The following is a 25,892-nucleotide window of genomic DNA, read 5'->3' as shown; positions in this document are numbered from 1 at the left end:
CAAACTCAACATATTATGCGAGTTCCAGTCAAGATTCCAGTACTCTTGAGATGAAACTGTTGGCTTCCATTTGTGAAACATCCAGAAACAATACCACAAAAAATTACACGGAAATCACGTGAAAATAAAGACGAATTGCTGCACCCCGATGAAAATAAGACAAACTCTAACAACAATAGCGAACTATCCTACTTAACACTACGTGATCGGCTCAATCGTTAGGTAAGATAAATAAATATTCCGAAGTAAAATTTGCGGAAGGCATAGCACCACCAGACGTTTCGAAATTCAGCCGGCAAATATTAAAAACAACTTGGAACAAAGCAAACGCGCGACAGCTTTGAAAATGCAGCCACTCGCGCGCACAGCCTGCTACAAATGACTTTCAATCTGTTTTACCAAAAACAGTCAATATTATTAATAATACAGTTGACTCTCTACATCTCGATATTGAAGGGACCATCGAGATAGGGAGAGATCGATCTCAAGAACCAATTTGTAATGCACACTAGATTGGAAAATCGTCCGTAACTAGGAAAAACCGTCAACAAACAGATGTCACTTCGCTTTCTCAGAATGTTTTGCTCCTAAGAAACGAGATCTAGCAACCTGTAAAAACGGGCATATCGACATATGGAGAGAAAATCTAGAACAAAAACGAACGAGATCGCATCGAGATAGAGAGATATCGAGATAAGGAGATATCGACATGTAGAAAGGTCAAATGTATGCAGATTGAAGGGACCGACCAAACCATCGAGATAGGGAAAGATATCGAGATGTGAAACATCGACATGTGGAGAGTCGACTGTATTCCAAATAGACCAAAAGCTAAACGTTTGTGTTAATCTTGTCTCAATCACCTAGTTACATGGAAATCAACCATTAATGTACTTTTTATTTCTCATTATTTTCCAGAAACTGCTCTGCTCATAGACGGTGCCTACCTGAGTCCAAACTTCTAGCCACCGCTGATATCATCGGACAGTTTCGGAAAACTGTTTCGTGACCAGGATTCTTGGTAATCGTGCCTTAAAGCTATTAACACCTCGCTATATCGCTGAGGACGATTCGAGATAGCAAGAGAAAAAAAACAACACGTAAGCCACGCAGCCGAAAGCGGATGGAACGGCGTTTTGCCGAAAAATTAAAATAAAAAGTATGGCATCTTGGACTAGAGTTCATTAGTGCGTTGTGGTTCGGTTCGGTTCGCTGAAAGTTGATTCGACCCAGAAAGTGTTTCCGCCGTCTCGGTGGATAAATAAATAACACAACGGACACGCCGAGATAATGATCGATGGTGACGAGGAGAGATAGATAGCAGTCACTGTAGCAGTGTGCACGCGGTTGGGTTTCGGATTTAGTGACCAGGATTAGGGTGTGATTAATGATAACGGGAAAAGCAAAATCGGTGACCGCAGTGACGAGTGACGCGTGGTGCGGAGAGCATCAGCACGAGAAGAGTACAATCATGTCCGACATCTGTGATTTCGAGTGGTCCAACAACCGCTTCCGGCACAATTTGACCATATCCGATCTCAAAGGGTACAACAAAAATGAACCCACCGATCGGAGTAGGGCGCTGATAGCCCTGAAGGAGCTAATCGGGGCTAGTATGGACTATGCCTTGAAGGATAAGTCCTGCTTTCAGGACGACGAGTTCCTGCTTAGATTTCTGTATGCTCGAAAGTTCAATGTGAATGATGCCTTTCAGTTAGTGATCAATTACCATGCATATCGACAACGAAACGGGCCTCTACTGCAGCGATTATCAGTGTTAGATGAAAATATTCAATTAGCGTTGAGGGATGGGTTCCCTGGGGTGTTACCAAACAGGGACCGAAGAGGCAGGAAAGTGTTGATATTCCTGGCCGGGAATTGGGATTACTCGTCGTACTCGCTAGTCACGGTGTACCGGGCGTTGCTCCTTTCGTTGGAGAAGTTGCTGGAAGATAAACAGAACCAGGCGAACGGGTTTATTGCGATCGTGGATTGGACCAACTTTACGTTCCGGCAATCGTCCAATTTGAATCCCAAAGTGCTGAAGCTGATGATTGAAGGTTTACAGGTAAGTTTTAGGTAAAATATGATTTTTTTTGTGCAAATTTTGGGCAATCCTCTGGATATAAACCTGAACCACCGTACACATAATTTTCAAAGCAAATAACGACTGGATTTTGTAACAATTCAGAAGTTGACTAGGGTAGCGAACCACTTGGACAGTGGCCAGTGTTTTAGGGCACTCTTTGGTATAACTCAGTCAATTCCAAACAAATTGACTTGAAATTTTGTACACGGCTAGATACTATACGTATCTCATCGCGTCCCAGAAATTATGTCAATTGGTTCAGAACTGGCTGAGTTGTAGCAGAAAAGTGCCCAAAATAGGACACCTGCCGAGATGGTTCCACTTCCTTATCGTTTCGCCTCTTCATGTGATTTCATAGTTCAAAATCGAACAGATATGAAAGCTTAAGATCCCAGTACAAATATTTGTCCAATGCTAAAACATCTTGTTTGACTTGATCGAATATTCATTAGTGTCAAACAGATGTTTGATCTTTAGTTCATTCCTTGTCCTTATAACATAGAAAAATAGATATATTTTTTAACCTTCGGTAACTCGCGTGGTTGCCCACCACTGCACTGCCAGCACCACGTTAATGCTGACAATAAGGGAAGGTTACGATGGTGTCCCCCGGGGATTTAAACCGGACTATTTTTTTTAGATTCCATACGTGGAAATATGAAAAAATCTAAAGCCTTTCGGGTGATGGGCCAGTGGTGTAGCCAGGAGGGGCCCTTAAAGGGGCTAATCTGGACATATATGATTTTTTTTAAAGCCCCAAATTTATCAAAAAATGATTTTTTTGTGTTCGTTATAGTAGTATTAGGCAAAATAAACAAGGATATAAACGTTTTGAGTCATATTTTTAAAAACATGGGCGACAACATTATCAAATTCGAGAATCATTGTAACATAACGAAATAAATATATTTAATATAAGAATTGGTCTTTTACTCACGCGTTCCACATAATAATGCGAAATTGAATATTCATTTGATTATTTTTCAATAGTACTGGCAAAAACTTATTGAAAAATGATTGTCACAAAGGAAAGTTTGCAATGATTATCCCCAGGATTGTTTTTGTTAAGAGCAAGGGCAATAGTACAGGGGACTGTTCTAATAAAGTAATCAAGACGGATACACAATGATAAAAATGTCATCACTTAATGGAGAATAACAACTGATATAATTTCCCACATATAAATATGAGTCACTACAATACAATCTTAACGCATAGTTTACGATTATGTAATTGATAAAAACAGTGCTTGATCGTTAGTGGTGGGATAATAGCACACGCAGTTACTAGCAAACTTTGAACTGTTTAAGTCCCATTTTGCGGTTTTACCAGTACAAGTCATATTCAACTACATGTAAAAACAACTCCATTAATTTTCAGATATTAAACTTTTTTCGGCTTAAAAATCTATGCTGAACTACATGCCCTATTTTCATGAATAAGAACAATACGAAAGCATACATGAAACGTCTGAATTGCCTGTACCTAAATGATTACACCCTGTCGCGTAAAGCATTCTGTCGCTGTCCGTCCATTCATAGTGTGGGTTACGCATTATCACATTCAGTGTACTGTGTCCAATGCATCACACACACACATCAACATGTACGCATGGGAATTTTGAAAGACACCACGAACGTTCTCTCAATTCATTCATAGTTCAAAAGTCCTTTTTGAGTTGCGCATGCATATTGAATGCAGAATATAATAATTACAAGTTTTACCATCGATGATTGTTATAAACAGGTAGAAAAATCTGATTAAATGGCGGAAAACTATTCTGTTGATTTCAAAATTGATGCAAACTATTTCCAGCAGGAACGGAAGAAAAATGAGACCCGGAGTTGTAGTCAAGTTGCTGGAGAACTTTTTTGGCACATCGGAAGAGGCTCCGTCGAAGGATGAAATGATTGTATTTCAACAATTAAAGACACATTTGTTGGAAGAATATATTACTGTAGATGATTATATCACGTTAGTTGAAGACGACGCTGCGTCGGACGGTGAAATTGATGACGATTTCGGCGACGACACGTTGGTAGGAAACGAACCAATGGAGGTCTTGCCATCAGTGGGTAGCAGTAGCAGCTGTTCTTCATACGTTCCTTCGCCACCACAAAAACAGTTTTTCCTGATGGATACCTAGCTGATGCCTATCGATTGTGGACCAAGCAACCAAGGAACAAGGATGTCAAGTGTGATGAGTTACCCCAATTGTGCCCACCAGGTAAATCAATCGATTTGAGTCCGCGGGTATCGTTCAACACGGTAATGTCCAGAAAAAAACGTATAAAGCATAAGAATGTATTGAAAAGATTTGAGAAATATTTGAAATCCGTGGGTTCATCGAAAAGACACCTTCAAGAAGCTATCAATCTCGAAGTGCGGAAATGCTTTTTTGAAGCTAGACACAGTAACGCGATTGTACACGATCGTTCCTTGCGTATCTGGGCAATGGATATCAAAAAGAAACTCGATCCCGACAATATTCTGTCTTTTTGCGCTTCGAAATCGTGGGTAAGGAAGTTTAAAATTAAAAATAAAATTGTTTCTCGAAAAATAACCCATAAAGTGAGCAAGAAGTGGACACAAACGAGCGATACAGTTCAAAAGCAGGCTGATGATTTTGTATGTAATATTATAAATCTCATTTCCGAAGAAGATCTATGTGATAACGAAGTTTTGAATGCTGACCAGTCTCGTTTCGAGAAAGAGGTGCACTCTGGCAGAACTCTGGCCGTTCAGGGTAGCAAGCAAGTTTTTGGAAGAGTAGGTTCAGTGGCTGCAACAACTCATTCTTACATGATAATGCCTGTACTGGTAATGAATGGAACACTACTTCCACATATGTATGTTTTAGTCCCAGAGCCGTCAGGCGTCTTCCCAGTCAGCGCAAAAATTGACTATCCGAACATCAAGGCATTTGCAGGGAAAACAGCAAACATGTCGAAACATGACTTGAAAGTATTTTTGACTGAAGTTCTGTGGCCGGATTTGATTGAAAGAGAAAAAATACTTCTATTAGTTGACTCGTGGACTGCTAATAAAAACGACGACCTATACAGTTCTACTGTTCCAGAAAACGTCACATTTTTTAAACGGTTGATCCCCGCAAAATGCATCGGCATTGTGCAACCAGCTGACGTGTACTTTTTCAGGCCTTACAAAAATTTTGTTCGTTTTATTACCGATACACTGCTCATTGTAAAAGAGGATTTGAATATTTGGCACAGGGATTATTTCCTGAAAATTCAGTCATTTACTAACTATCAATTCACAGCCGAACGATTTGAAAATCTAATACGATTTGCTTTTTTAAATGCGGTTATACCATGAATCATCCGGAACCATTCGACACTCCTATTGAATATTGCTTTGAAAGGTTTATCGATGATGAATGCGCGGAAGAAGCTTGTAAAGAAACTGCTTTTGTAAGATGTGCGTTTGTGACCTTGGATGGATTGAAGCAGGGGGATGCTCTTTCAAATTTATTGTTCAACATTGCACTCGAAGGAGCGATTAGGAGGTCAGGCGTGCAGAGGAATGGCTCTATCATCACACGGTCGCACATGCTCCTCGGTTTTGCGGACGATATTGATCTCATCGGCATCGATCGTAGGGCAGTGGAGGAAGCTTATGCTCCTCTGAAGAGAGAGACAGCGAGGATAGGCTTGACGATTAACTCTACCAAGACGAAGTACATGATAGCGGGTAGAGACAGAAGCAGGCCTATTGGTGTTAGTGCTGAGGTAGTGATTGATGGGGAAGTGTTTGAAGATGTTGAAGAATTTGTTTATCTTGGAACACTTGTGACATGTGACAATGACGTTTCCCGTGAAGTGAAAAGGCGTATTGCAGCTGCGAATAGGGCCTTTTACGGATTGCGTAGCCAGCTTAGGTCCCGTAACTTGCAAACGCAAACAAAATTCGCTCTGTATAAGACGCTGATTCTTCCGGTTGCCCTCTACGGTCACGAAGCGTGGACGTTAAAGGAGGTAGACCGAAAAGCTTTTGGAGTTTTTGAGCGCAAAGTGCTGCGGACAATTCTCGGTGGGAAACAAGAAAATGGAGTGTGGCGCAGACGCATGAATCACGAGTTGTACCAAGTGTACGAAGATGCGAATATTGTGAAACGTATAAAATACGGCAGACTTCAGTGGGCTGGACACGTAGTGCGAATGTCGGAAGAAAGAATAGCGAAAACAATATTCAGCAGAGAACCCGGTAGAGGTAGGCGACTTCGTGGGCGGCCGCGAACTCGCTGGCTGCACGCGGTTGAAGAAGATCTACGATCCCTACACGTTCGGGGAAACTGGAGGAACATCGCCCAAGACCGACGAAGATGGAGCTCTACTATACGCTCGGCATTGGAGTAAAGTTACTTTGTAGCCAACAAGGTATCAAGGTAGGGTATGTGCACATTGCGAAAAGGTGTTTTGTATTGATCACTCGCTAATTGAGCAACTACATACATTTTGTAAGTGATTAAATGGCTCGAAGCATTGAATCAACTGGGAAGGGAACAAATGATGCAAATGTATAGTAATGCAGTTTTAATCCACTGAAAATTTAATAAGTTCATTGTAAAAATGTGGAGTAAAAATTTTTACGATTATTTTATGCTTAAGTTGTTTCAAATATTTATCAAAACATACAATAGTATAAGGACTGTAAATAAATTAATATGTTGACATTTTAAATCTGAAAAACAGTTGCTTTAGAATATCACATATCGTTACCCCTTTACGAGCCCTTTCTAGCTACATCACTGGGCCAACAGTTAAAGTATGTATTTCTATCATAACTTACACGTGATTAATCCTAAAAAATAGTTGAAAACATGTCCTCCACCCTGTATTTTCCTTGTGGTATTTTTTTTTTCTTAAATTGTGACTGTCTACTTTGCACCTGTTAACGCCTATGATATCAAAAATATGTCTTAAAACACACATGTATATGATTATTTAGCTAAATACTACCACAACAAATACAAAAAATCCAGTTTTCTATAAATTTGGAGCTTCAAAAAAAAAAAATCATATATGTCCAAATTAGCCCCTTTAAGGGCCCCTCCTGGCTACACCACTGGCCCATCACCCGAAAGGCTTTAGATTTTTTCATATTTCCACGTATGGAATCTAAAAAAAATAGTCCGGTTGAAATCCCCGGGGGACACCATCGTAACCTTCCCTTGTCAGTGCGGTCGATACTGCCGCATACCACCTTGAATCTGATGAGCAGGTTATGTATTGAGACCTGGTATTCACGGCATTTCTAAATGATTTGCCGTACGTGTCGTTATCGACCGGCCGTCAATGAAACCGGCTTGATAACATCCCACGAACTCATTCGTTTTAGGAAAAAGGCGGCGGAAGATTATGTGGGATAGCACTTAAATGGGGATAGCTCGGAAGTTCTCACATTCCAAAGGGTTGCTTTTCTTGTGGGTGCAGGCAGGTTGCCAACTTTTCTGGGCCCTTCTTAATGAGTTCAACTGCGATACCTTTCTTACCAACTTCTTTGTGGTTTTTGAGCTGATGAAAAATCTTTTCCGTCCTCTGCCTACCTGGCGTAGTCGTTTCCAGTGCGTTGCCTTGTTCTCCCGTGTCTACACTATCCACGTGCTCATCGAAGTACTACTTCCACCTTTCAATCACCTCACGTCCGTCCATCAGGAGCTCCATCTTTATCCCTACAATTTTGACTCACGACACGAAATCATTGCGAGATGGGATGAACTTCTGGTTTTTAGGAAATAAAATGAAAACCTGTTTAAGCTAGTGCAGCATTTAATTTTAGCTTGATACACTGAGAATTTATTGGAGGTTTCAAGTGGATCATGAGTAATTTTTGAATAATTCTTTGAATGAATTAAATGACTTCTGGAAGAATTTCCAAAGGTCTTTTTGAAAGTTCTGCTGAAGAAAGTCTTGAGGATAATTCAAACTTTCTGATGGAGTGAAGACGTTCAATACAATCCAGAATAATTTCCATTAAAACTACTGACAGAATTTCTTTTAAGGGGTTGACCATTATTTACGTAGGGGTTCATGGGGGAAGAGGTAGTTTGAGAAATCTCACGAGCCATACAATATTTGGGTTCTCATACAAAAAAAAAACTTACAAGGAGGGGTGAGGGTGTCGAAAAATCGTGAAATTTCCCTTACGCAGTAAATAGACAAGCCCCTAAAGAAGTTCCTCCGGACAGTATATCTGGATGAACTTCAAGCGAAACTTCTGGGAAAAATGAAGAGAGAGAACTTTAAAAAAAATCCTAGTGGGTTTCTAACAAAATATCCGAGGATCTTTATTTGTAATGGCTCGGCAGTCTTATCAAAGAATTAAGCGAAATACAATGTTCTCGCTCCTCCATTGTAGTTCGCGTAATTCTTTGATAAGACTGTCGAGCCATTACAATTAAAGATCCCAGGTGACACCCAGTCGAAAATACCACCCAAAATAACCGAGCACGGGTTTCTGAGGGAACTAGAAGATAGAAGGAAAAAGGACTGGAAAGTACAAAGATTGCGCCATTGGACAGTACATGTACAAGTTTGTGCGGTAAAATTAGAAATTTCAAAGTTATGTACCTAAAACAGTTAAACCCGACAGTTACAGTTAGACTAAAAATAAAACAAATAGCGATACAAATATTTACCAGCGATGTTCAGGGGTGTTCCAAAGGGTTTCAAAGGGTTTCAAGGACGTTTCAGGGGTGTTCCATATTCATTCATCAGAAATATTCCATTCTTTTGATCATAGGTTTCTAGTTTTACCATTCAGGTTGCCAATTTTATCAGAGAATGTTCCTTCTTTATATCAAAGGATGTTCATTCGAGTTATACTGATATGTATGGAGAACAGTGACATGATCACATGAGTTTATCGTTAATTTTTCGGCCAAACGGCTTTCGGCCAAATGACCCTTTCGGCCACATGGCGTTCGGCCAAACGGCATTCGGCCAAATGGCATTCGGTCATATAACCCGGAACCGTTCCATAGGGATTCAGAGGGTTTAAAGTGTCCCAAGGGTATTTCAGGGCGTTCCAGGGGGTTTCAAGCGCGATCCAAGGATTTTAAAGAGGTTTCAGAGGCGTTTTAGGGCTATTCCAGTGGATCCCATGTGTATTCCTGTGGTTTCCAGGGGGCCTTCAAAAGCGTTCCAGGTTGTTTCAAGAGGTTTCAGGAGTGTACAAGGGTTTTCATGGGGTTTTCAGGGAGTCCTACACACTCAATCCTGAATAGCCTGTTCGGTACTTTTTTGACGAAAATAGAACAGCAGAACTTTTTCGGTAGCTTCGGTAATCGATTTTACTGAGGCTCAGTACACCAACTGTCAAAAACGGGTGCAAAAGGTAAACAATCCGTTATAGCTGTATTCAGCTCTTTACTATTACTTTAGAGCTTTTAGTAGAACTTGTTACTTCAGACTCTAGTTTAATTTAAAAACACTTCACTAATACTTTACTTTTGCAAAAGAAAATAAAAAATGAATAACTCTTTTAAAGAAAAACTAGAAAGGACGAGCAAATTCCTTTTAATTCTACTACTGTGCTTATCTTCGGACAGATAGGCCTATTTCGTCTGTGACTTACAGACTTCTTCAGTGTCAAGTGCTCGACTGAAGAAAACCTCGCATTCGTTGTGGTATTTATACTAGGAGTGTATGTGTAGGTACGTGTGTGGGTAAAGTGTAGGTATAAAAATGTAGGTACAAAATTGTAGGTACATATTTGTAAAAAAGGGGGTGTATCTGCCTGTTAGAAAACAGGGTGTCAATAAGATACCTAAAGCTAGGAAAATTCCTACCGATTTGGTAGGTAGTCAATTGGTGCTTGTTGTGTTATTTTTTCCTGCCGATTTGGTAGGTAGTCAATTTGTGTTTTGTGTATTGTGTAATGTTTTGTGTGTGTTAGGTAAAAATTTAAAAAGCCTCGTGTACCCATTGCCCTGATCCTTGTTAAGTAGTTTTTTATTGTTTTGTTTGTAAATTTCTAAACTTTCTGAAACATCAAGTTTCCATGGGTTTGTAATGTGTCGTAAGAGTTTAATATTTGAAGTATTCATAAAATGTCCTTCATTGAAAATATGTTCAGCAACTTTAGATTTAAAATGATGAATGAGTCCCTTGTCTGTGTCTTTGTGTGCTTTTGATACTTCCGTTATGTGTTCTTTGAATCGTGTGTTGAGTGTGCGTTTTGTTTGTCCTATGTATATTTTGTCACAGTGATTACATGTTACTTTGTAAACACCAGATTTTGTTAAGTTGTCCAACGGGTCTTTCGTAGATCCTAAGAGAGTTTGAAGTTGGTTAGCTTTGCTTGTGAAAACTAATTCAAAACCAAACTTTCTGAGAATTGGTCGGAGTTTTTTGGTGTCATTGTTGTAGTTCACAGTTATCCGTTTAAGTGTAGGTTCTGTCCGTGTCAGTGTAGTCAAAGAACGTCTGTATTGTTGTTGTGTCTTTTTGTTGATGATCTGTTGTATTGTTTGTTTTGTGTAACCGTTCAACTGTGCTGTTTCGAAAATGTAATTAAGTTCTTTCGTTTTTCCTGTTTCACTAAGTGGAAGTGTCTGCATTCGGTGTATCATGTGATTGAAGGATGCAATTTTGTGTTGATGTGAGTGATTTGATGAATTTGGAATAGTGCGTTGAGTGTGTGTCGGTTTTCTGTAAATTTCGAAGGAAAGTGTTGATTCTTGTTTTACGATGAGTATGTCCAAAAATGGTAGTTGGTTGTTCTGTTCAATTTCACAAGTGAATTCGATGTTTTTGTGTGCATTATTGATATTGTTCAAGATTTCAGGTAAAAGATGTTTCTTAACAATGCTAAACACGTCGTCAACGTATCTCCACCAGACTTCAGGAAGCTGTTTGTTGTTTTCTAAGCGTTTTTCCAAATTTGCCATAAAAATTTCACTTAAAAATGGAGAAAGTGGATTGCCCATGGGGGCACCATTAAGTTGTTTGTAGGTTTCATTTCTGAACGAAAAATAATTTTCTTCCATACAAAGTTTGGTTAATTTGATGTATGTACGAACTTTCTTAATCCAATCTGAATTTGAATCTTCATATTGGTTCAGAAGCCAATCTTCTAGTAGGTTAATGGCCTCTTTAACTGGAATGCTTGGAAATAGTGATTTAACGTCGAATGAAACTAAAATTTCATCGTCGTTAACGGATAAATTCTGTACTAGTTCTGTGAATTGTTCGGAATTCTTGACAGATCTACTGTGAAATTTTTTAGGCATGTTTTGGAATTCTTGTACTAAATATTTGGCAATTTTGTGTGTAGGTGAACCAATGGCTGAAACAATCTCACGCATTTCATTTCCAGGTTTATGAACTTTGGGAAGTCCTTTTATTCTTGGCAATGAAGGGTTAGATTCTTTTAGGCTTTTAATGACGCTTCCTAAAACTGGTGTAGACTCTTTGAGAGTCTTGTCAACACGTCTTACTAATCCTGGAAGAGGATCAGTACGTTGTTTTCGGTAAGGTCCATTTTGAATCTTGTTATTCATTATTTCATCATAGTCCTCTTTATTCATGATTACTGTTTTGTTTCCTTTGTCAGCTTTCAGATAGAAAACTGGTTTCTGGTTAAGTTCTTTGATTATTCGTTGTTCTTTCAGGTGTTCTTTGTTCAATTTGTTTTGTTGTGTGTTTTGAATAGTGTTAGCTGTTTGTGTTCTGATTTCTTGAATCTGTGGTGTCTGTAAATTGTTCGTGTTGATAGCTGTTTCAATGTCGATTATGGTTTGTGTTGAATCTGGTTTAGAGTGTACTGCGTAGTTAAGACCTTTGTTGAGAAGGGTCAACTGTTCTTCCGTAAACTGTTCGGAAGAGCGATTGACCACTAACCCAGTTAGTTCTTGTGTTGTGTTTTGTGGTTGTGTAGAAGAACATGTAAACTTCGGATTTTGCATCTTTAATGCTTTAAGTTTTTTATCTAGTAATTTCCTTTTTCTTTCTGATTCACAAAATTCTGCAACTTTTACTTTTGTTAGAAAATTAGGGAAAGATTCAGGATAATCTTTCGCTAACTTTAAATGGAGAGAATAACATTCCAAAGTTTTCATGTTGATCTTGCTGTGTAGTTTTTTGATGCTTTCTTTGATGAGTGTTTGTTCAAGTGTCTTTACTATGTTGGGGTTTGTGGCTGTTTTAACTTTTACCTTGTGACTTACGGGAGTAAGCCTGTACTCTATACACTTCTTGAGAAACGCGATATCCTTGTGTAATCCTGCGATGGTCTTCTTCAACTCGATGAACTTATTCGGCTCTGACTTTGGCTTGGTTGCCATCTTCACTTTACTATTACTTTAGAGCTTTTAGTAGAACTTGTTACTTCAGACTCTAGTTTAATTTAAAAACACTTCACTAATACTTTACTTTTGCAAAAGAAAATAAAAAATGAATAACTCTTTTAAAGAAAAACTAGAAAGGACGAGCAAATTCCTTTTAATTCTACTACTGTGCTTATCTTCGGACAGATAGGCCTATTTCGTCTGTGACTTACAGACTTCTTCAGTGTCAAGTGCTCGACTGAAGAAAACCTCGCATTCGTTGTGGTATTTATACTAGGAGTGTATGTGTAGGTACGTGTGTGGGTAAAGTGTAGGTATAAAAATGTAGGTACAAAATTGTAGGTACATATTTGTAAAAAAGGGGGTGTATCTGCCTGTTAGAAAACAGGGTGTCAATAAGATACCTAAAGCTAGGAAAATTCCTACCGATTTGGTAGGTAGTCAATTGGTGCTTGTTGTGTTATTTTTTCCTGCCGATTTGGTAGGTAGTCAATTTGTGTTTTGTGTATTGTGTAATGTTTTGTGTGTGTTAGGTAAAAATTTAAAAAGCCACGTGTACCCATTGCCCTGATCCTTGTTAAGTAGTTTTTTATTGTTTTGTTTGTAAATTTCTAAACTTTCTGCAACATCAAGTTTCCATGGGTTTGTAATGTGTCGTAAGAGTTTAATATTTGAAGTATTCATAAAATGTCCTTCATTGAAAATATGTTCAGCAACTTTAGATTTAAAATGATGAATGAGTCCCTTGTCTGTGTCTTTGTGTGCTTTTGATACTTCCGTTATGTGTTCTTTGAATCGTGTGTTGAGTGTGCGTTTTGTTTGTCCTATGTATATTTTGTCACAGTGATTACATGTTACTTTGTAAACACCAGATTTTGTTAAGTTGTCCAACGGGTCTTTCGTAGATCCTAAGAGAGTTTGAAGTTGGTTAGCTTTGCTTGTGAAAACTAATTCAAAACCAAACTTTCTGAGAATTGGTCGGAGTTTTTTGGTGTCATTGTTGTAGTTCACAGTTATCCGTTTAAGTGTAGGTTCTGTCCGTGTCAGTGTAGTCAAAGAACGTCTGTATTGTTGTTGTGTCTTTTTGTTGATGATCTGTTGTATTGTTTGTTTTGTGTAACCGTTCAACTGTGCTGTTTCGAAAATGTAATTAAGTTCTTTCGTTTTTCCTGTTTCACTAAGTGGAAGTGTCTGCATTCGGTGTATCATGTGATTGAAGGATGCAATTTTGTGTTGATGTGAGTGATTTGATGAATTTGGAATAGTGCGTTGAGTGTGTGTCGGTTTTCTGTAAATTTCGAAGGAAAGTGTTGATTCTTGTTTTACGATGAGTATGTCCAAAAATGGTAGTTGGTTGTTCTGTTCAATTTCACAAGTGAATTCGATGTTTTTGTGTGCATTATTGATATTGTTCAAGATTTCAGGTAAAAGATGTTTCTTAACAATGCTAAACACGTCGTCAACGTATCTCCACCAGACTTCAGGAAGCTGTTTGTTGTTTTCTAAGCGTTTTTCCAAATTTGCCATAAAAATTTCACTTAAAAATGGAGAAAGTGGATTGCCCATGGGGGCACCATTAAGTTGTTTGTAGGTTTCATTTCTGAACGAAAAATAATTTTCTTCCATACAAAGTTTGGTTAATTTGATGTATGTACGAACTTTCTTAATCCAATCTGAATTTGAATCTTCATATTGGTTCAGAAGCCAATCTTCTAGTAGGTTACTTACCTTACCGGTCAGGCTAAGGCCGGGGTGGCCTCTGCTGTACATAGTAGCCGCCTCCATTCCACTCGGTCCATGGCTGTTTGTCTCCAGTTCCGCACTCTGCGTAGGGTCCGCAGATCGTCCTCTACTTGGTCGACCCACCTAGCTCGCTGCGCTCCACGTCTTCTTGTACCGGTCGGATGACTCTCGAGAACCATTTTAGTCGGGTTGCTATCCGACATCCTGATGACGTGACCCGCCCACCGTAGCCTCCCGATTTTCGCGGTATGGACGATGGTTGGTTCTCCCAGCAGCTTATGCAGCTCGTGGTTCATTCGCCTTCTCCACGTCCCGTCTTCCATCTGCACTCCGCCGTAGATGGTACGCAACACCTTCCGTTCGAAAACTCCAAGGGCGCGTTGGTCCTCTGCACGTAGGGTCCATGTTTCGTGCCCATAGAGGACGACCGGTCTAATCAACGTTTTGTAGATGGTTAACTTCGTGTTACGGCGAACTTTATTCGATCGTAGAGTTCTGCGGAGTCCAAAGTAGGCACGGTTTCCTGCCACAATGCGCCTCTGAATTTCTCTGCTGGTGTCGTTGTCGTCGGTCACCAGTGAGCCCAAGTACACGAATTCTTCAACCGCCTCGATTTCATCACCGTCAATATGAATTCGGGGTGGCGGGCGCGGTGATTCCTCCCTGGAGCCCTTTGCCATCATGTACTTTGTCTTCGACACATTAATGACTAATCCGATTCGCCTGGCTTCACTCTTTAGTCGGATGTACGTTTCCGCCATCGTCTCAAATTTACGAGCAATAATATCAATATCATCGGCGAAACCAAGCAGCTGAACGGACTTCGTGAAAATCGTCCCACTCGTGTTTATCCCCGCTCTTCGTATTACACCCTCCAAAGCAATGTTGAACAGCAAGCACGAAAGCCCATCACCTTGCCGTAACCCTCTGCGAGATTCGAAGGGACTCGAGAGTGTCCCTGATACTCGAACTACGCACATCACTCGATCCATCGTCGCCTTGATCAACCGTATCAGTTTATCCGGGAATCCGTATTCGTGCATAATCTGCCATAGCTGTTCTCGATCGATTGTATCATACGCCGATTTGAAATCGATGAACAAGTGATGTGTGGGCACGTTGTATTCGCGGCATTTCTGCAACACCTGGCGGATGGCGAACATCTGGTCCGTTGTAGCGCGTTCACCCATGAATCCAGCCTGATATTGCCCCACGAACTCTCTTGCAATCGGTGATAGACGGCGGCATAAAATTTGAGAGAGTATCTTGTAGGCAGCGCTCAGTAGTGTGATCGCGCGGTAGTTCCCGCAATCCAACTTGTCGCCCTTTTTGTAGATGGGACAAACGATACCTTCCATCCATTCCTCCGGTAATACTTCCTCCTCCCAAATCTTGGTAATGACCCAGTGTAGTGCTCTCACCAGTGCTTCTCCACCGTATTTTAGAAGCTCGCTTGGTAGTTGATCTGCTCCAGCGGCTTTGTTGTTTTTCAACCGGCCAACCTCCTCCTCAATCTCTTGAAGGTCAGGGGCCGGAAGTCTTTCGTCCTGTGCACATACTCCTAGATCTGTTACCACGCCACCTTCGGTACTTGCAACGTCGCCATTGAGGTGCTCATCGTAATGCTGCCGCCACCTCTCGACCACCTCACGCTCGCTCGTGAGAATATTCCCGTGATTATCTCGGCACATGTCGGCTTGTGGCATAAAGCCTCTGCGCGAGCGGTTCAGCTTCTCGTAGAACTTTCGTGTGTCCTTAGCGCGGTACAGCTCTTCCATCGCTTCGCGATCTCGTTCTTCCTGCTGGCGCTTCTTCATCCGGAAGACTGAGTTCTGCCTGTTCCGCGCCTGTTTGTAACGTGCCTCATTCGCTCTCGTACGGTGTTGCAGCATTCTCGCCCATGCTGCATTCTTCTCGTTTTTCAACTGTTCACATTCGCCGTCGTACCAGTCGTTTCTGTGATTCGGAGTCGCGAAGCCTAGTGCTGTAGCCGAGGTACTACCTATGGCGGATCGGATGTCCCTCCAGCCATCTTCAAGTGTAGCTGCGCCAAGCTGCTCTTCCGTTGGTAGGGCCACTGCTAACTGCTGCGCGTAGTCTTGAGCCACTTCTACGTTACGAAGTTGCTCGATGTTGAGCCGCGGCGTTGGACTTCGACGCGTGGTGATAACTGTCGAAAGTTTTGAGCGCATGCATACAGCGACTAAGTAGTGATCCGAATCTATATTCGCACTGCGGTATGTGCGGACGTTGGTTATATCTGAGAAGAATTTACCGTCGATTAGAACGTGGTCGATTTGGTTTTCTGTTTGATGGTCGGGTGATCTCCAGGTGGCTTTGTGGATATCTTTGCGGGGGAAGAAGGTGCTTCGGACTACCATACCACGGGAGGCTGCAAAGTTTACGCATCGCTGGCCGTTATCATTCGATACGGCGTGCAGGCTGTTTCGCCCGATTACCGGTCTGTACATTTCCTCCCTTCCTACCTGCGCGTTCATGTCGCCGACAACGATTTTCACGTCACGCGGCGAGCAACCATCGTATGCTTGCTCTAACTGCGCGTAGAACGCTTCTTTCTCGTCATCGGGTCTCCCTTCGTGTGGGCAGTGGACGTTAATGATGCTGTAGTTGAAGAAACGGCCCTTAACTCTCAACATGCACATCCTTGCGTTGATCGGCTGCCACCCGATCACACGTTGTCGCATCTTGCCCAACACTATAAATCCTGTTCCCAGTTCATTGGTGGTGCCACAGCTTTGGTAGAAGGTAGCCGCTCGATGCCCGCTTTTCCACACTTTCTGTCCAGTCCAACAAAGTTCCTGCAACGCCACGATGTCGAAGTTGCGGGGATGTAGTTCGTCGTAGATTATCCTGTCACATCCTGCGAAACCTAGTGACTTGCAATTCCATGTTCCAAGTTTCCAATCGTAGTCCTTATTTCGTCGCGTGGGTCTTTGCCGATTGTATCGAGTCGTATTTTCTCCTATGTTATTCGCAATGGGGATTTTTACGGGTGGCTTATTGGGCCTACGCCAACACTCCTGTCTCGCCGGAGGGCCATCGTGCCAGTTCTGTTTAACGTCCCAACCAACACTGGGACGACCACGCTGATGGGGCTACCACCTTGGATCTAGCTGGGCGTGGTGCAGCGTTTCTTACTCAGCCGCTGGATGCCAGAACAGACGCTGTTTGAGCCGCACCTCCTTGGTGAACAGACACTCGGATCGTACCTCCTCAATCTAGCTGAAGTCAGAAGGACAACAGTGCCCAGGCTGCACTACCAGCTAAGCACACAACTCTTAGCTGGCGGTCTTTGTCATCGCTTGACCCGTGGAAGCATGAGGTAGGAACTTGTGAGGACCAGAGCAGTATTGGACGCTCTCCTTATCGACTCACCGTTTTGCAGCCCAGTAGGTTAATAGTAGGTTAATGGCCTCTTTAACTGGAATGCTTGGAAATAGTGATTTAACGTCGAATGAAACTAAAATTTCATCGTCGTTAACGGATAAATTCTGTACTAGTTCTGTGAATTGTTCGGAATTCTTGACAGATCTACTGTGAAATTTTTTAGGCATGTTTTGGAATTCTTGTACTAAATATTTGGCAATTTTGTGTGTAGGTGAACCAATGGCTGAAACAATCTCACGCATTTCATTTCCAGGTTTATGAACTTTGGGAAGTCCTTTTATTCTTGGCAATGAAGGGTTAGATTCTTTTAGGCTTTTAATGACGCTTCCTAAAACTGGTGTAGACTCTTTGAGAGTCTTGTCAACACGTCTTACTAATCCTGGAAGAGGATCAGTACGTTGTTTTCGGTAAGGTCCATTTTGAATCTTGTTATTCATTATTTCATCATAGTCCTCTTTATTCATGATTACTGTTTTGTTTCCTTTGTCAGCTTTCAGATAGAAAACTGGTTTCTGGTTAAGTTCTTTGATTATTCGTTGTTCTTTCAGGTGTTCTTTGTTCAATTTGTTTTGTTGTGTGTTTTGAATAGTGTTAGCTGTTTGTGTTCTGATTTCTTGAATCTGTGGTGTCTGTAAATTGTTCGTGTTGATAGCTGTTTCAATGTCGATTATGGTTTGTGTTGAATCTGGTTTAGAGTGTACTGCGTAGTTAAGACCTTTGTTGAGAAGGGTCAACTGTTCTTCCGTAAACTGTTCGGAAGAGCGATTGACCACTAACCCAGTTAGTTCTTGTGTTGTGTTTTGTGTTTGTGTAGAAGAACATGTAAACTTCGGATTTTGCATCTTTAATGCTTTAAGTTTTTTATCTAGTAATTTCCTTTTTCTTTCTGATTCACAAAATTCTGCAACTTTTACTTTTGTTAGAAAATTAGGGAAAGATTCAGGATAATCTTTCGCTAACTTTAAATGGAGAGAATAACATTCCAAAGTTTTCATGTTGATCTTGCTGTGTAGTTTTTTGATGCTTTCTTTGATGAGTGTTTGTTCAAGTGTCTTTACTATGTTGGGGTTTGTGGCTGTTTTAACTTTTACCTTGTGACTTACGGGAGTAAGCCTGTACTCTATACACTTCTTGAGAAACGCGATATCCTTGTGTAATCCTGCGATGGTCTTCTTCAACTCGATGAACTTATTCGGCTCTGACTTTGGCTTGGTTGCCAAAACCGACACACACTCAACGCACTATTCCAAATTCATCAAATCACTCACATCAACACAAAATTGCATCCTTCAATCACATGATACACCGAATGCAGACACTTCCACTTAGTGAAACAGGAAAAACGAAAGAACTTAATTACATTTTCGAAACAGCACAGTTGAACGGTTACACAAAACAAACAATACAACAGATCATCAACAAAAAGACACAACAACAATATAGACGTTCTTTGACTACACTGACACGGACAGAACCTACACTTAAACGGATAACTGTGAACTACAACAATGACACCAAAAAACTCCGACCAATTCTCAGAAAGTTTGGTTTTGAATTAGTTTTCACAAGCAAAGCTAACCAACTTCAAACTCTCTTAGGATCTACGAAAGACCCGTTGGACAACTTAACAAAATCTGGTGTTTACAAAGTAACATGTAATCACTGTGACAAAATATACATAGGACAAACAAAACGCACACTCAACACACGATTCAAAGAACACATAACGGAAGTATCAAAAGCACACAAAGACACAGACAAGGGACTCATTCATCATTTTAAATCTAAAGTTGCTGAACATATTTTCAATGAAGGACATTTTATGAATACTTCAAATATTAAACTCTTACGACACATTACAAACCTATGGAAACTTGATGTTGCAGAAAGTTTAGAAATTTACAAACAAAACAATAAAAAACTACTTAACAAGGATCAGGGCAATGGGTACACGTGGCTTTTTAAATTTTTACCTAACACACACAAAACATTACACAATACACAAAACACAAATTGACTACCTACCAAATCGGCAGGAAAAAATAACACAACAAGCACCAATTGACTACCTACCAAATCGGTAGGAATTTTCCTAGCTTTAGGTATCTTATTGACACCCTGTTTTCTAACAGGCAGATACACCCCCTTTTTTACAAATATGTACCTACAATTTTGTACCTACATTTTTATACCTACACTTTACCCACACACGTACCTACACATACACTCCTAGTATAAATACCACAACGAATGCGAGGTTTTCTTCAGTCGAGCACTTGACACTGAAGAAGTCTGTAAGTCACAGACGAAATAGGCCTATCTGTCCGAAGATAAGCACAGTAGTAGAATTAAAAGGAATTTGCTCGTCCTTTCTAGTTTTTCTTTAAAAGAGTTATTCATTTTTTATTTTCTTTTGCAAAAGTAAAGTATTAGTGAAGTGTTTTTAAATTAAACTAGAGTCTGAAGTAACAAGTTCTACTAAAAGCTCTAAAGTAATAGTAAAGTGAAGATGGCAACCAAGCCAAAGTCAGAGCCGAATAAGTTCATCGAGTTGAAGAAGACCATCGCAGGATTACACAAGGATATCGCGTTTCTCAAGAAGTGTATAGAGTACAGGCTTACTCCCGTAAGTCACAAGGTAAAAGTTAAAACAGCCACAAACCCCAACATAGTAAAGACACTTGAACAAACACTCATCAAAGAAAGCATCAAAAAACTACACAGCAAGATCAACATGAAAACTTTGGAATGTTATTCTCTCCATTTAAAGTTAGCGAAAGATTATCCTGAATCTTTCCCTAATTTTCTAACAAAAGTAAAAGTTGCAGAATTTTGTGAATCAGAAAGAAAAAGGAAATTACTAGATAAAAAACTTAAAGCATTAAAGATGCAAAATCCGAAGTTTACATGTTCTTCTACACAACCACAAAACACAACACAAGAACTAACTGGGTTAGTGGTCAATCGCTCTTCCGAACAGTTTACGGAAGAACAGTTGACCCTTCTCAACAAAGGTCTTAACTACGCAGTACACTCTAAACCAGATTCAACACAAACCATAATCGACATTGAAACAGCTATCAACACGAACAATTTACAGACACCACAGATTCAAGAAATCAGAACACAAACAGCTAACACTATTCAAAACACACAACAAAACAAATTGAACAAAGAACACCTGAAAGAACAACGAATAATCAAAGAACTTAACCAGAAACCAGTTTTCTATCTGAAAGCTGACAAAGGAAACAAAACAGTAATCATGAATAAAGAGGACTATGATGAAATAATGAATAACAAGATTCAAAATGGACCTTACCGAAAACAACGTACTGATCCTCTTCCAGGATTAGTAAGACGTGTTGACAAGACTCTCAAAGAGTCTACACCAGTTTTAGGAAGCGTCATTAAAAGCCTAAAAGAATCTAACCCTTCATTGCCAAGAATAAAAGGACTTCCCAAAGTTCATAAACCTGGAAATGAAATGCGTGAGATTGTTTCAGCCATTGGTTCACCTACACACAAAATTGCCAAATATTTAGTACAAGAATTCCAAAACATGCCTAAAAAATTTCACAGTAGATCTGTCAAGAATTCCGAACAATTCACAGAACTAGTACAGAATTTATCCGTTAACGACGATGAAATTTTAGTTTCATTCGACGTTAAATCACTATTTCCAAGCATTCCAGTTAAAGAGGCCATTAACCTACTAGAAGATTGGCTTCTGAACCAATATGAAGATTCAAATTCAGATTGGATTAAGAAAGTTCGTACATACATCAAATTAACCAAACTTTGTATGGAAGAAAATTATTTTTCGTTCAGAAATGAAACCTACAAACAACTTAATGGTGCCCCCATGGGCAATCCACTTTCTCCATTTTTAAGTGAAATTTTTATGGCAAATTTGGAAAAACGCTTAGAAAACAACAAACAGCTTCCTGAAGTCTGGTGGAGATACGTTGACGACGTGTTTAGCATTGTTAAGAAACATCTTTTACCTGAAATCTTGAACAATATCAATAATGCACACAAAAACATCGAATTCACTTGTGAAATTGAACAGAACAACCAACTACCATTTTTGGACATACTCATCGTAAAACAAGAATCAACACTTTCCTTCGAAATTTACAGAAAACCGACACACACTCAACGCACTATTCCAAATTCATCAAATCACTCACATCAACACAAAATTGCATCCTTCAATCACATGATACACCGAATGCAGACACTTCCACTTAGTGAAACAGGAAAAACGAAAGAACTTAATTACATTTTCGAAACAGCACAGTTGAACGGTTACACAAAACAAACAATACAACAGATCATCAACAAAAAGACACAACAACAATACAGACGTTCTTTGACTACACTGACACGGACAGAACCTACACTTAAACGGATAACTGTGAACTACAACAATGACACCAAAAAACTCCGACCAATTCTCAGAAAGTTTGGTTTTGAATTAGTTTTCACAAGCAAAGCTAACCAACTTCAAACTCTCTTAGGATCTACGAAAGACCCGTTGGACAACTTAACAAAATCTGGTGTTTACAAAGTAACATGTAATCACTGTGACAAAATATACATAGGACAAACAAAACGCACACTCAACACACGATTCAAAGAACACATAACGGAAGTATCAAAAGCACACAAAGACACAGACAAGGGACTCATTCATCATTTTAAATCTAAAGTTGCTGAACATATTTTCAATGAAGGACATTTTATGAATACTTCAAATATTAAACTCTTACGACACATTACAAACCCATGGAAACTTGATGTTGCAGAAAGTTTAGAAATTTACAAACAAAACAATAAAAAACTACTTAACAAGGATCAGGGCAATGGGTACACGTGGCTTTTTAAATTTTTACCTAACACACACAAAACATTACACAATACACAAAACACAAATTGACTACCTACCAAATCGGCAGGAAAAAATAACACAACAAGCACCAATTGACTACCTACCAAATCGGTAGGAATTTTCCTAGCTTTAGGTATCTTATTGACACCCTGTTTTCTAACAGGCAGATACACCCCCTTTTTTACAAATATGTACCTACAATTTTGTACCTACATTTTTATACCTACACTTTACCCACACACGTACCTACACATACACTCCTAGTATAAATACCACAACGAATGCGAGGTTTTCTTCAGTCGAGCACTTGACACTGAAGAAGTCTGTAAGTCACAGACGAAATAGGCCTATCTGTCCGAAGATAAGCACAGTAGTAGAATTAAAAGGAATTTGCTCGTCCTTTCTAGTTTTTCTTTAAAAGAGTTATTCATTTTTTATTTTCTTTTGCAAAAGTAAAGTATTAGTGAAGTGTTTTTAAATTAAACTAGAGTCTGATGTATTCAGCTGTTCTATTTTCGTCAAAAATTTACCGAACAAGGTATTCAAAATTAAGTGTGTAGGGTTATTTCACGGGATGATATTTCAGAGGCATTTCAAAGGGATGCCAAGGGGTTTAGGGGTGTTCCAGGTATGTTACTATGAGCTTCAGGTTATCCCTGATTCACCATGGAACAGCTTGAAACCATTCTGATTTCTGAACATCTCCAGTGTTGCAAAAGTTAATATCATTCATGTGAACGAAATCTAACAAATCATTTCACTTTTTTCACGCTATTCAATGCACGTTTTAGCGAAGAAAATAAACAAAAAAATCAATATTTTCAAATGCAATCCACAATGGGAAAAAATAGGTATAAAACGCGAATAAATTCAATATCTGCTCGGAGTGAATGGATTTGAATGAATTTCTGACACAAACTGTAAAATTCTCTATAGTTTCAGATAAGAAACGTGTCATTCTCCGCACGATTTTGGAAGTCAATGCATTTAGCTCGTTTTACCCCACTCTCTCTCTTTTTCACCTTTTTCGAAAATTTCTGAAGTGAAAAATAAATGGTTTTTTAAAGTCGTGATTGTGTAAAAACTTCCGTAGTATCGAATGGAACTGATTTGACTCACCGCACGGCTTTAAAAATTGAAATATCTTCAAATAACCCCGATATCCCCTATTTCTTTGAAATTTCACATGTATCTCCACCCGGAGTGGAACGCAATCGATAAGAGCAGGGCCAACCCTATGTTAAATTACCGGTACTATGAAAGTTTTTACACAAATATGAGTTAAATAAGTCATTTATTTTGCGCGCCAGTCGGGAATAGATGAGGGTTTTCTCAAAAAGGTGTATGATAGAGAGAGTGGGGTAAAACGAGCTAAATTCACTGATTTCCAGCATCGTGCGGTGTATAACACCCTCCTTATCTGAAACTGTAGAAATTTTTGCAGTTTGTGTCAAAAATTCATTCGAATCCATCCACTCCGAGCAGAGATATTGAATTTATTCGCGTTTTATACCTATTTTTTCCCACTGTGCAATCCCTTATAAGATGTTGAGTGTATTACCTTCTATGTTACTCGGTAAGGCAGATCCCTCCTAAGTAATTTAGTCAAATAGACTAAATAAGTTGTATAGAATCATCATAAAGCCAAAATAAAAGGTATTAGGTTTTTTGTCGGTTATGGAAACTCTACAAGATCAATTTGTCATCAAAATGTTACGTGGGATGGATTGTGCCGCATTTCCATTGGAAACGACCGAAATACTTAGGGTGTCCACTTTACCCCCAGAAACCCCGCAAATGTTCTATGAGCGGGTAAAGGCGCTTCAGCCTAGACTTGAGAACCAGGGCATACGGGGGAAATACCGTCACCCCATCCCAGGATTTCAGAGGACATGGAGTGACATTAACATTCTTAGCATAGTCACTCCCAACGAAGCGGTATATTATTCTCACTTTTCACTGAACGATTGGTACGAGATGTCCCCGTTTACTGATTCAAAAAAAAAAACAATAAAAACGCTGCACAGTAGGCCTGGCCGCTTTAATGCTTGTAATGCATCTCTGATGTACTGCAAATATTAATAATGACAAGAAAAATGGTAGGAGTAGTCGAACCTATCATTTTCCAGGATTCTTTCAATGAATGGCTGTGTATGTGTAGACTAGACTAGACTAGACTAGAACGCCTGCCAATGTTCTATTATCTTTAAAAAAATGAAATTAAAATTCAATGGAAAGTATAGCACCTTAGTAGATGTAGATGTTCACTGGATATTTTTCAACTACAGTACTATTTTGCACGAATAAACGAATGAAAATTGCAGTACTAACCATCCAGCATTTGACGAATTACCCCGTATTTGTATAAGAATTACGTTTAAAATTATTTCAGGAGCTACAAAAATGAAAATCTTTTCCAACAAATGAATGTGGAAGTTCAACTGCTACACGAAAATATCGAGGCATAGCTATTTTCTAATGCCCAGCTTCTGCATACATTGCTTCTCATTAGTCAAAAGATTCTATTCATGTTCAATATGAGCTGACAACTATTGTGCTCCCGGTGTTCGGTATCAGCCGGGCTCTTACATTCCGGTACCTTTCTGCATCATACCTGTGCCACTCTTCCCCAACCGCTCTGAATGATACCATTTTTCAATTTCTCCTCTTTTCCACAGGACTGCTTCCCGGTTCGCTTCAAAGCGATCCACTTCATCGGTCAACCGTGGTACGTGGAAGCGGCCCTCGCCGTAATCCGACCGTTCCTCAAGGAAAAAACGCGTGAACGGATAAAGTTGCACGGCGGAAACCTCTCGACGCTCCACGACTGCGTCGCCCGGGACATACTCCCCACGGAGCTCGGCGGCGAAGGGCCCACGTTCAATCCGCTCAACTGGTACCACGAGCTGCTCGAGTCGAGTCAAATCGCAACCAAACCCGCGCCATCGTACATTCTAAGTCAACCCCAGTACTACACCAAATCCCCGGCGCCACCGATGGCAGTGACGACCACGACAACGACCGCAATCTCGACGACGGCCACGGTGGGCTCGGATTTCCTGAAAAGTACCAAAGCAGCCGCGGTGAAAATCGGAGTGCTCACCACCAAGGCAAACGATCCGGCCGCGAATACCCTGCTGGGCGTGGGGAGCGACACGTGACGGTCGCTTGTGGACGACGACGACGACGGATCGGAGCAACAGCAGCAGCAACAACAACAACACCTGGTGACGGCGGTTCCGGACGGTTCGGTGTCTCGATGATGCAAGGTCCTGATCTCAAATTTCCTCCACACATTCGTTCATTCATCCAACTGGTTCGTCGTTCCTGCGACGACGTGCTAGTACATACTCACCGCAAAAACAACGACTCGTTCTGCATCAACGGGGTCACCATGTTAAGATACGGAGAAAATGCTGCTGTTCCGAGCTTCGAGAGATTACGGTTGC

The 25,892-nt window shown here is 40.2% G+C and overlaps 1 protein-coding gene across 1 annotated transcript; it reads left to right on the top strand.

Annotated features, from left to right (window-relative positions):
- On the top strand, positions 1 to 25,892 carry LOC115258592 (clavesin-2). The gene is made up of 2 exons (XM_062850586.1): positions 1 to 2,068; positions 25,122 to 25,892. Exons 1-2 carry the CDS (start codon positions 1,388 to 1,390, stop codon positions 25,602 to 25,604), a joined length of 1,164 nt encoding a protein of 387 aa, XP_062706570.1. The 5' UTR covers positions 1 to 1,387; the 3' UTR covers positions 25,605 to 25,892.

Source organism: Aedes albopictus, chromosome 2, assembly GCF_035046485.1.
Source record: "Aedes albopictus strain Foshan chromosome 2, AalbF5, whole genome shotgun sequence".
NCBI lineage: Eukaryota > Metazoa > Arthropoda > Insecta > Diptera > Culicidae > Aedes > Aedes albopictus.
This window is presented reverse-complemented; position numbering and strand designations above follow the sequence as displayed.